Source organism: Heloderma suspectum, chromosome 1 (assembly GCF_057233095.1).
Source record: "Heloderma suspectum isolate Gila_16-S chromosome 1, 16-S_ref, whole genome shotgun sequence".
Classification (NCBI taxonomy): domain Eukaryota; kingdom Metazoa; phylum Chordata; class Lepidosauria; order Squamata; family Helodermatidae; genus Heloderma; species Heloderma suspectum.
The window spans coordinates 347,868,818-347,881,533 of record NC_139458.1 but is presented as its reverse complement, the minus strand read 5'-3'; the positions used below and the strand labels follow the sequence as shown (position 1 = coordinate 347,881,533).

General features: G+C 43.5%; 1 protein-coding gene across 1 annotated transcript in view; it reads right to left on the bottom strand.

Moving 5' to 3' along the window:
• The window catches only part of PLEKHG1 (pleckstrin homology and RhoGEF domain containing G1), a 184,961-nt gene that overhangs the window by 39,915 nt on the left and 132,330 nt on the right, over positions 1-12,716 (bottom strand). The window contains exons 5-7 of the mRNA XM_084827830.1: positions 12,577-12,646; positions 2,099-2,145; positions 885-1,035 (exon numbers count right to left, since the gene is read on the bottom strand). Of these exons, the coding sequence (XP_084683956.1) occupies positions 885-1,035; positions 2,099-2,145; positions 12,577-12,646 (268 nt within the window). The remainder of the gene's footprint in view (positions 1-884; positions 1,036-2,098; positions 2,146-12,576; positions 12,647-12,716) is intronic.

The following is a 12,716-nucleotide window of genomic DNA, read 5'->3' as shown; positions in this document are numbered from 1 at the left end:
ACAGGGCAAATCTGGATGTTCAGAAAAACCACGTGGTTCTCCCATTACTGTTTCAGCATGCTGGAGAGCAAATCGCATAATGAAAGATCAACATTCCTTGTCCGTAGAAACCTAGCACACCAAGGTGAAGGCTAAGCTAGAATTTCTCTTTGACATGTTAGCTTTCCACAGAACTTTGTTCCTTTGTTTGTTTTTAACCTAGGAGATCTTTCAAAGACTTGGTAGAAACTCCTGTGATCCCTTGAAACTCTTTAGACTCATTTCAACTCACCCCTTGAAATGGCCCTCTGGGAAATCCATTTCATTGCAACCATGCAAAACTGTTACCAGAACCAGAGAAAAAACACAATATGAAGAGGAACAGGATATAAATATAGATACATTAAACCGAATTTTAAAGAAAAATCAATGTAAGGGCCAAACTACATGTTACATTGTTTATACTTTTCTTTTCTTTTTTAAAGAAGCACGCTTAAACTGGCCACTTTTATTCTGAAGAAAGAGCAGTTGTGAAGCCAGTTCCAGAACATGTTCCTGATCAGGACAGAGGGTCTGTGCAAGTTCCTGCTGAATTTCACCCTCTCCTTGGCTGCTATTTTCCCCTGAAGATGGACCTTGCAAGAAACTAGACATTTGGGACCAACAGAAGAGGGAGAAGTTTCAGCAGGAACCCGGTGCAGGCCCCTGACCCAGATCAGGAGCACATTGTGGAAGAGCCCTCCCCCACTCCCTGTGCAGCTGCTTTACCTTTAAAAAAAAAACTGGCCAGTTTAAGCACGCTTTTTGGGAAGCGTGAACAACATGACCTGTGGTTTGGCCCTTGCACTGCGTTCTGTAGAGTGCAGTCAGAGATCCAAGCAAGCGGTACTTATAGTACAACATACGTGCAAGAGTAGGTGATATTTGAGTATTCTCTGAACAGGTTTTAAGAGATAGGATCCTAAAGGCAGAGAGTGCTGTAAAGCTTCTTGTCTCTCTCTGAAAAACTTGGCCAGGGACTTGTTCCTCATGCATTCTGTTAGTACAGCCACTGACCTGTAAAGCACATAAAGGAAGTCTTCAGAGCCTTTATTGAAATCATGTATTAATTCTACAGAAAACCATAGCTTCAAATGCACACATATAACAGTGTCACTACTGACTGACTGCTTAAGACCACTTCCAAGTATTATGAATTTTCTGTGCAGAATGTATACAAGTGTTATGTCTGACAATCTTACAATCTACAAACCATCATGTGTGAGTCTGCCTACAGTTTTAAGTTTTTATTCCATCACAGTGCTTCCTGCTTGAAGTGTCTTTTGGAGAAAAAAGTGTCTTACCATTAGACTTTGCTTTAAAAAAAAAAAAAGGACAGGAAGGAAGGAAGGAAGGGAATCTGCCAAAGTGCTATCATCTCAGAGAAATCCCCACCCTCACCCCAAATGCTTCTCCCTGCTAAGAAAAACAGCGGAAATTCCCACAAGATGGCTGACTGGATAAATAGGCATCACAGTACTAGTAACATCAAACAAACAACACACTAATCTCACTTTACTTCTCATATACGTATATTTGTATAACTTTGGCACTGATTGATACATTCCTGGTCTGCATTCTGTACAGGACCAACAGGATACATGTATATCTGCTGATGGAAAAGGCATTAAGGAAGAATTTTCAGAGGGGGAATATCACAGGGACTGCAAACATTGTATGTAGGGTGCAATCCTATGCATGCTTCGGTAGAACACAGTCCTGTAACTCCCAGCATCCCCTGGTGAGCATGGCTGGCTAGGGGATGCTGGTAGTTGAAGGACATTGTTCTGTCTAAACATGCATAGAGTTGCACCCATAATCTATTTAAAAATAGCAAATCTTTTAACTTCCGATTTTCAAAGTAACTGATTAACCTTCAATAAAGTTAATTACTTGCATTTTCAAATGGGGGCCATACACCATCCTCTTTTCTACTTTCCCTCTTAATATCTTTCACAAACATTATAGCATGATCATCTGATTAAATGATAGTTTTAAGCCTTATGGTCATATTTCTCAATGTCTCCTTACAAACATATAAAATGGAAAGCACAAGAAAAAAAGAAGACAACACTCCTACCTTGGATAATTGGTGCAATATTGTGTGTATATGTGGAAATCTTCACTCTGTGTATAAGGACCAGGGAGAAAAAAAGTGAATTTAGTATCTCGATTTTATCACAGCTCACTAGAAACTCTGAAACCAACAGTTATTTGGAAGCAGGCTTGCAGAAAATTCAACAAACATTACTAAATTACAGTTGTTTTTACAATGCCACTTGCCTCCTGATACGCATGTTTGTCATCTGTGACCTAGACCTCCCCAATATCAACTTGTGGCAAGCTCCCCTACCTGTTTGCTGAGAGGCAATTGTTACTTGCTACAGGCAAATATCAGTACCATTTAGAAGCCTGTTTGAAAGTATATACATGTTGCTGTGACTGGGCTTGTTCGGTAGCAAGTTGTGGGATAATTAATTAATCCATGATTTGCCAGGTTGCATGCCCAGTCTATGCTGTCACCATTTTGAATATGCAACCTCTGATCAGCCTGATCGGAGGTTATTTTGTGATGTGTGAACCAGAATAATATGGGCTGATCGTGGCTTAAACAACTTGCAGTTAACATAAGAATAAATTGTAGGCTAACTGTTGTTGTTTAACCCACAGGCCCCATTCGCACGGAACAGAGGCAAACTGGGTTAATTAACCCAAAATTTGCCACAGCATGTGCCCACCGAGTGCTGCCACCATTTTGAATATACAACCTTTGATCAGCCTGATAAGAGATTATTTCATGATGTGGGAACCCAGACGATATAGAGCAATTGTAGGTTAAACAATCCACAGTAAACCTAAGAACTAATTGTAATTCACTGCGGGCTGTTTAACGCGCAATTAACCCATGGTGTCTGGATTCGCACATCACAGAACAGCACCCAGTCTGGGGTGGCACACAATTAACCTATGATTTGCTGCCATTACAAGCAAATTGTCATTGACAATTCACCGTAGAGCCTTCTTATTTGTTCCTTTATCATTTTCAGTAATAGGGAAACAATATTTCCCATTCAATATCTAAGGTACTTTTCATGTTATTCTAAAAGGAAAGAAAACAAGAACAGTGATTTTTAGTTATCTGACTAGAAAGTGAAGTTTTTAGGGCAAAATTATATATGTTGCTAAGCTGAGACTGATTTTTTTTTTTTTTTAGAAAATGCAGTAGAAGATGCAATTTATGTACTGACTACATTTCTATACTGCCTGATAGCTGAAGCTATCAATTCAGAAACTAGAGATTAAAACCATAAAATATAACCATAAAACCTAAATTCTAAAAGAAATAAAATGACAGAATTCAAAAGAAACAATAGCAGGGGACAATAGCAGTCCAAGGATCTAAGCAGCACTTCTTAAAGCAAAAGGGCTGAAAAGCCTTTGAGAACAAAACGTTTTTCACCTGGCACTGAAAAAAACCACAACATGGGCAGCAAGTAAGTCTCTCCGAGAAAAGGGCTGGATGTGTCTGATCTCGGAAGCTAAGCAGCGTCAGCCCTGGTTAGTACTTGGATGGGAGACCACCTGGGAATCAGGCTTCCTGCTAGGGATGGCGGAGAATTTCTCCCCGAAACTTCGGGGGGCCGAGCGCCAACGTGTTCGGCCCCCCGAACAAGTTTCGGGGAGAAATCCTCCGAACCCCCCCGCCCCCGCCCCCCCCCGGGACGGGACTTACCTTCGCCGAATGTCCCTCCTGGCAGCGGGTCCGGCCGGCGGTTCGGCGGGTGTTCGAGCGGGGCGGGAGCAGCAGCTGGTCTTTCGACCGGCTGCCGCCGCCGCCGCCATTGCAATAAAAGAAAAAAAAAAACGCCCCCTGATAGGCTACGTGACGATTGACGTAGCCTATCACGGCTGACTTTGCAGATCTAGCCGTGATAGGCTACGTTAATCGTCACGTAGCCTATCAGGGGGCGGTTTTTGTTTTTTTTTTTTAACTTTCGCGTTCGCGGCCGGGCGAGGCGGGAATCCTCCTCCCCGGCCTGAATTTTGGCCGGGGCGAGGCGGGAAGCCTCCCCCCCCGGCCTGAACTTCGCTGGGGGAGCAGCGAAGCGCCTCCCCCCCACCGCGAACGTCCTTCGACGACAGGTAAGGGACTTTCGTCCACCCCTACTTCCTGCACTGAGCAGGGGGCTGGACTCTATGGTCTTCTAGGCCCCTTCCAACCCTATGATTCTATGATTCTATGGAGAAGGCATTCTATAATGGGGGCACTACAACTGAAAATCCCATGTTCTAGTAGTCACCAGCCTCACCTCATTTGGCAGGGGTATCCAGAGAAGGGCCGCAGAAGGTTACCTTACCACCCAGATAGGTATATACAGGAGGAAACTTTAAGGTAACCTAGCCCCAAGTCATACGGCTTGAAAGATTAATAATTGGGCCTGGTAATGGACTGGCAACCAGTGCAGATGACAAAACACTGGCATAGTATGATACTGGCTGCCAGTCCTGGGTAACAATCTTGCTGCCCAGTTTTAGATTAACTGAAACTTCCAGACTATTTTCAAAGGCAGCCTCACATATAACTCACTGGTGTAATCCAATTTGTCTCAAAACAGATGAAAGAAGGCTTTTGCCCATATGCTTTTGCCCCCTGGGCAAAAAAAAAAGCAGCTTGTGGGTGCATTTTTCAGCAGAAAAACCACTTATTTAAAAGTATTTATCTCTGTATAGATCTGTCTCTACTAGAATTTCAGGGTATTTGCTAAGGGAGAGGTCCTGCAAATATTTTGGCTTACAAATCCCATCATGCCTTAACATTGACTATGCTGGCTAGGGCTGATGGGAGTTGCAGGCAAAAACATCTGAAGGGCCACAAGTTGTCCACCTCTGCTTGATGGTCTGTTTCACACAAGACATTTTGCTCTGCCAACATCCACCACACGCATTTCACATGGCGATTGTAATGTACAAGGTAGATGACCATGGATATAGCCAGACGTGCTTCCCATTCTATGATAACGCTTATGGTCACAACTGGAAAAATGTGCTGCCACAATTGCTCTTGGCTTTATCCATAATCACCCTGTTCACATATTACATTTGCTCATGGATGCAGATGCCTGGTGGCCAAGGCTACTCACTCTTGTGCAAACCAGGCTTGATTTTTATTTATTTATTTATTTATTAAATTTATTAATCGCCCATCTGACTGGTCACCCAGCCACTCTGGGCGATGTACAACCCACCATAAACAATTTAAAACAATAAAATTTTACCATAATTTTTTTTTTAAAAAAATACCCTAACCCACCCCAAATGCCTGCCTGAACAACCACGTTTTTAATGCACGACGGAAGCTCATTAAAGAGGGGGCATGACGGAGTTCCCTAGGGAGGGAGTTCCACAGAGTGGGGGCCACCACAGAGAAGGCCCTCTCCCTCGTCCCCACCAGTCTAGCTGTCCTGGCTGATGGGACAGAGAGAAGGCCATCCGAGGCTGATCTTGTTAAGCGGCCTGTCTGGTGTTGCTGGAGGCGCTCCTTAAGATAGGCTGGGCCGGAACCATATAGGGTTTTAAAGGTCAAAACCAACACCTTGAATTTGGCCCGGAAAACAACTGGTAACCAGTGCAACTCCTTCAGCACTGGAGTGATGTGATCTCGCCGGCGGCTGCCTTTAATCAGGCGAGCCGCCGCGTTCTGTACCAGCTGCAGTTTCCAAACCGTCTTCAAGGGTAACCCCACGTAGAGCGCATTACAGTAGTCTAAACGAGAGGAGACCAGGGCATGTACTACCGATGGGAGCAGATGGTCGGGAAGGTAGGGGCGCAGCCGCCGTATCAGATGGAGTTGATACAGCGCTGTCCGGCTCACAGCTGACACCTGAGCCTCCATGGACAGCTGGGAGTCCAAAATGACCCCCAGGCTGCGGACCTGGTCTTTCAAGGACCTGGTCTTTCAATGTACCCCATTCAACACCAGGTCAACATCCCCCAGCCTCCTCTTGTCTCCCACCAAAAGTACCTTGGTCTTGTCAGGGTTGAGCTTCAGCTTATTCCTCCCCATCCAGCCACTCACCGACTCCAGACATTTGGACAGGGATTCTACGGCCAACCTTGGTGAAGATTTGAATAAGAGGTAGACCTGCGTGTCAGCCGCATATTGATGACACTGCACCCCAAACCTCCTGATGATAGCCCCCAGTGGCTTCACATAGATGTTAAATAGCATCGGGGAGAGGATGGAACCCTGTGGCACCCCACAAGTAAGTGGCCACGGGTCCGAAACCTCCTCTCCCAGTGCTACCCTCTGGTACCTGCCAGAGAGGAAGGACTGGAACCACCGCAATACAGTGTTTCCAATGCCCAACCCCTCCAGGCGGTCCAGGAGGATACCGTGGTCAACGGTATCAAAAGCCGCTGAGAGGTCGAGGAGAACAAGGAAGGAGCATTCACCCCTATCCAGAGCCCTCCTCATATCATCCACCAAGGCGACCAAGGCCGTTTCTGTCCCATGCCCAGGCCTGAAGCCCGACTGAAATGGGTCTAGATAATCAGTTTCTTCCAAGTGTGCCTTCAACTGCACCGCCACCACCCGCTCAATCACCTTGCCCAAAAATGGCAGATTTGAGACTGGGCGAAAGTTGTTCAGAACTTGAGGATCCAAGGAGGGCTTCTTTAAGAGCGGTCTTATCACTGCCTCCTTGAGGGCTGATGGCATCACTCCCTCCTCAAGGGAGGCGTTCACCACCGCCTTGATCCCCTCACCCAGTCTCTCTCTGCAGCTCATAATGAGCCAAGATGGGCAAGGATCAAGTAAGCAGGTGGTTGGCCTTACAGATGAAAGCACCTTGTCCACTTCATCAGGAGGAAGAAGCTGGAACCGATCCCACAAAACCGGTTTGCCACAGGCCGCCTCTTGCTCACTAACTGTATCCACAGTGTGCAGAGTAACACACCTAATCTGATCAATTTTATCTGCAAAGTGCCTTGCCAAAGCCTCACAGGAGGCCTTAGAATGCTCCAGTGGTTCCGGAGCCACAGGACCGACCAGGCTCCGGACCACTTGGAACAGCCTCCTGGGGCAGCACTCTGCAGACGCGATGGAGACAGCATAATATTCCTTTTTTGCTGCCTTCACCGCCACGTGATAGGCTGAAGATATAGCTCTAGCCCATGTCTGATCGTCTTTGGAGCGAGACTTCCGCCACCGGCGCTCTAGCCGTCTCACCTCCTGTTTCAGAGCTCGTAACCGCGGATTGAACCATGGTGCAGTCCGAGCCCTGTTCAGGGGGAGAGGGCGTTTCGGAGCCACCCGATCTAATGCCCCAGTGATTGCGGCATTCCAGCCACCCACCAGGGTCTCGACCGAGTGGCTGTTGGCATGCCCCAGAGAATCCCCAAGCGTGTTCAGGAATCCATTTGGATCCATAAGACGCCTGGGGCGGACCATTTTAATGGGTCCTCCACCCCTGCGGAGGGGTTGTGGAACCGAGAAGTCCAACATCACCAGATAGTGATCTGACCATGACAAGGGGGTGGTGGATATACCCCCGACTTCCAGATCACTCCCCGCTTCTCCAGAAACAAACACAAGGTCTAGTGCATGACCGGCTACATGGGTGGGCCCAGTTAGAATATGGTGCAGCTCCCAGGAGGCCATGGTCTCCATGAAGTCCCGAGGTGCTCCTGTGAGGATGGCCTCCGAATGTACGTTGAAGTCCCCCAACTGATCAGGGCAGAAGGATACAGATTTATGGAGTATTTCATAGCCCATGACAACATCTGGTAAGCACAAGGTACCAGAATCTCTCTCTCTCTTTTAAGAATTAGTAAAACTCTCCATCCTACTTAAAAGGTTGTCTTAACACCAGACAGTGACAATCCACCCAATAATTATGGAAGATTTCAGATGAGCCTTTGCTGATATTTTATCTGTGTCTTTCAGATTTGAATTCATATAGCTATCTTTACTGACATGAGACACACTACAAGCTTGCACCACAGCCTATTAAATGCATACACATTAAATCAACAGCTACAGCAGAAACTTACTCTTGCAAGTAACTAGCAATCAAATCAACCGCAATCTGCAGCAGAGACATTACACCCTGTAATTAGCAGGCGGAATCAGTTCACATTGTAATTATTGCCTGTAACAGGGTGGGGGTAGGGTGCGCGTGCATGCGTGCGTGTGCGTGTGTGTGTGCGTCTCTAATGGCATCTTAAATGCAAAATTCAATATTAAAGTTATACCCAAACTGTAAATAAGAATTTAAATGTAAACAAGTATAAAAAGACGGAAAATAGCCATCTAGTTCAATATGAATATGTTGAGCTTTCATGGTCACTTAATCATAACATCATATAGCTACCAAAATCATCCGACAAATGAATTGTTTTGGGAACCAGTTATTGTAACATTTATATGTTCTCTTCTGTTTTTCGGCACATTTTATTTTCTTCCATCTTGCCATCATGGCAAGGGATAACTGAGATTAGAAAATGAGCTGAAGTAGTTATTATAATGCCCACCCTAAAATTAATCAACATATGGAAATGATGGGGGATATCAAACATTGTACAAGTGATGACCAATTGCACAATAGGACTTCCTTTACTTCCCCTTCTTCCCCTCTCCCATGGACACCTCTGCACCCTCCAAAATCTGCTCTAGAGGATCTCCCAACCTTCTAAAGAAAGTTTAGGGGCATGCAGGAGGGGTTGCAAATGGGAGGATGAATCCATCTGTGTTTATTCCAATGCCTTTTAAAAACTTTTTTTTAAGTATAGTTAACCTAACCATTACTTTGTAAAATGTCTAGGTTGCCAACCCTACACGTTCAGCTACTATTACTTGGTATTAATGTATGAACTACTATAAAAGAAAGAGAGAGAGAGAGAGCGCCTCTACCCAGAATACCCATAAGCACGGGCAACCTGATCTGGCTTTCATCCTTGCTCATCAACACTTTGGGGTCTGTGAGAACCTGGGGTTTGCTGCATGGGGTGGAGCCTTCCTTCAGTGTGCTGCCCATTCGTTGGCCACTGTTCCCTTTCTTTTGTTGGTCTATGTGCATATGGGCATCAGGGGTATTGGCTATGATATAGTACACAATTGTGCCAGTATCTCCTCCAACCAGGCTGTGGCATAGCTCTGCTGTTTTGGCACCAAAGACCCCTGACACTTAGTATTCATGTGTTGTGGTTGCAGCCTGGCACTAATCAAATGGGAGAGAGGAACAGGTCCTGTTGATGTGGATGAGGACATGATTAGTGTCACTAACCACATACTTTTCTATCCAATGCCTTACATCAGGGGCAGACAACTTGCAGCCTTCCAGATGTTGTTGGACTGCAACTCCCATAATCCCTTCCCATTGGCTATGCTGGTTGGGGGATGCTGGGAGAAGCAGTCCAACAACATCTGGAGGGCCACAAAGTGCCTATCCCTGCCTTACACTATGCACTGGTACAGCTACACTAGACTAACAGCTGCATTTTGTTGCACAGAACGCTACATTGCACCAGTGCAAGAGCTCTACTAAATGCCCTTTCATTGCAGATCACAGTTTGAGGCTGTAAGCAAAAACATATATTGTAGTGTACTAAATATATTGTAGTTTACTAAAAATGTAATCGTTAGAATTAAAAGGTTGTACTGCTTTTAAAAAATTGGTGGAAGTCCAAACTCTTTTCTATCCAATGGACTTTCTAAACAGTAAGCCACAATACTTCTATCCTTGGTATATTTATAGTCTCAACAAACCTGCATTTCTAGTTTTAGTTAACATCATTTATTCCTACATGTGTACGAAGATGCTTTGATGTTCAGTCACAGCTGAACAGCATGGATAGTGCCCAGCAGACAACTATAAATCATGCATCTGTAAACCCATGCAAGCATTAATATCATCCAGCACTTACAAAAAAAGAAAGCTACGAAGTATAAACCCACACATATTTATTTTTAGACATAAATGTGTATTTCCAGATGATACTACTGTGTGAAGTTTAATATGACAAATAAAATCTCTCTCTTGTTAGGAAAAAAACAGGGAGGGGATGTAAAGGAAGGGGGTAGGTTTCAGGATCGATGAATAACCGAACTGGTCCACACCTGCCTTCAACCTTCCCCTTCTGGTGACTTTCTCAACTTTTCCCATGAGCCAGCATGGAATAAGAACGTCTAGTCAAAGATTTCACACATTCCTGGACACTTCCCTTTCTAAGTTATAAAACTTTTAGCTCAAATCCTCAGACAGACAAACAGACAGACAGATCGAAATAATGATGTTCCAATCAAAGAGCCAAGGAATAAGCATTCTAGACCAAAGTCAAAACTCACCACATCCAAACTTTTAGAAAGCCAGTGCAATATTTTTGAAATGCAATAATGCATGTTATTTGACACCCAAATCAAAGATCCAAATTGAAGTAAAAATTGAACATTCACCCTTGAAAACCTTCAAAACTGAATGGCATTTATCAGTATATTTGCAAAATAGTAAGAAGAGCCTGGGCCAAGGCAAGAATAAGAAGGAGATTTACTGTGGTGATTGGCCCCCTTTAATATCAATCTCTAAATAAACCACAGTATGAGACTGCCAGTAAGTCCCAAAGCTCTGATCTAGGTGAGATGATAAAACCGCTTACATAATTTCAGGAAGATCACTTCTTTGTAGCCTGTGGGTACTCTCCTCCCAAGCTTCTGTTCAGAACTATAAGCCAAAAGTCATGCTGCCATGTGCAGCAGCAGAAATGTACAAGAGCACAAACATGTTAATAGAAAGCTCCATCTCCCATTGCCACTTCAAGGGTTCTGGGTTGTTACCAACTGCGTCTGTCAACAAACAGAAGCCATCACTGACAAAACATATTCCCCACCTCTGTAGCCCACTGCACACACCCCAAATATGGAGTGTTGGGTGGTGCTCTGGAACAGATTTCGGGGGCACAGAGCGGGGCAGGGGATGTCTCATTGCATAAGTGTACGTCTGCTCATGAGATGCTGGATGTCACTACAGATGTTCGAGAAATCCACAATGGATTCAAAGGAGTTGGAGTTCTATGAATCTGCCCTGCAGATTCCACAACAGACCGGCTTTTTCTGAGTCAGTGGACTTGCGGACTTTTTTTACTGGGGGGGGTGTTGCACAATTTTGTTCATTTGAAGTGTGCACTTGCATTCATGCGCATTAACAGTAATGTGCATTAGCACAACTGCACATTAGCACTAGTGCACATAAGCATAAATGTGCATTTGCAAACAAAGAAATTCTGGTACAAAAAAATCCAATTCCATCAATGAGCGGATGACGGAATGAAAGACACTGACAATCCACAAAACACAAACAGAACAGATTTAACAATCCATCCATCCTTAGATGTCACCCTCTGCAAACAAGAGTAGTAGACACAGTAATGTACATTGGATATTTTCTACTTGTTTATTCAAAAAGCTTTCTTAAACCAGAGTTTTGCTATAAATGTGGGATTATCTCCAAAGCCACATGAATTCACATTATCTCATTTTTTTCAGTTTTATTTTGCATACTAATATTAATATAAACAAGAAATAGAGCATACAGACATGACATTTTTAAAAGCATTTTATCAAATGCTCTCCGTCTATTTCACACTAGCCCTTAGGGAAAGAAAACAATAACTAAAGAGAAGAAAGTATCAAAAATATTCAAGTGTGTCAAAGAAACAAAGAAAGCTCAAAGAGATGAGTCACACTTTTTCTTCCATCAAATGTAACTACCTTTTAAAATAGCTTAAAGGGATTTAGTAAAAGCTGCGATGATTTGTGGCATAGCTGTACTGTTGCAGAGCTCCCACCCATTCCAATAGGTGCCGACAATTCAGATAGATTAGGACCAGGGACAGGGGGAAAATGTGCTCTTTTTGCATTTTAAATGCAAACTTATCTCATTCGCACTTCTCAAATCAATACACGAACCAGAACACAGCTATACCTCAATAGGTGCAGTTCTCCAATTAAAACATGTATACAAAACACATATATTAGGGAAAAGTGCAGAATCCGTATGTTAGAAAAAATAATGTACAAAAATGCATCATCTTCGGGGAAATTGCTTGTAAAATGTATATATTAGGAGATATCAAAACCTAAATGCATAAAAATGAAAATCCATACAAATTTTCATGGCAACTTAAAAAAAAAAAATTGCAAACTCATGGAGCAACGACACAAAATGAAATTAAGGTTGAAAAAAATGAGAAACTAAGCAAAATCGAAATTGGTATTAATTTCTCCCTAATTATGACCAGTGCAAAATTAAATGACGAAAAAGGAATTGGGCCTGAAATATTTTCATAGTTCTTGATTTGTTCAGGAACATTTCGGGAGTGAAATATAAGCTATTTCAATGTCCACACAATCATTATAAAAAACGTTTTTCAAGTTTCATTCGTATCACCCAAACCTATCAGTTGTATGCATTTGTGAACTGAAGCTTGTGTGTGTGTTTTTAACAAAGAGACTGCAATATACTAGAACTCAGATTAAGATCAAGAGGAAAGTAAATCACTTACCTTAGAAACAAAACATTCTGCTATAGCTACAGGGTCATTTTCACAGTTTTCCAAATCTTGCAAAAGTTCACTAGTTCACACAAATAAAAAAGGGGAAATTTCATTTTTTTTAAAAATGGAGAACCACATACCAACGTACA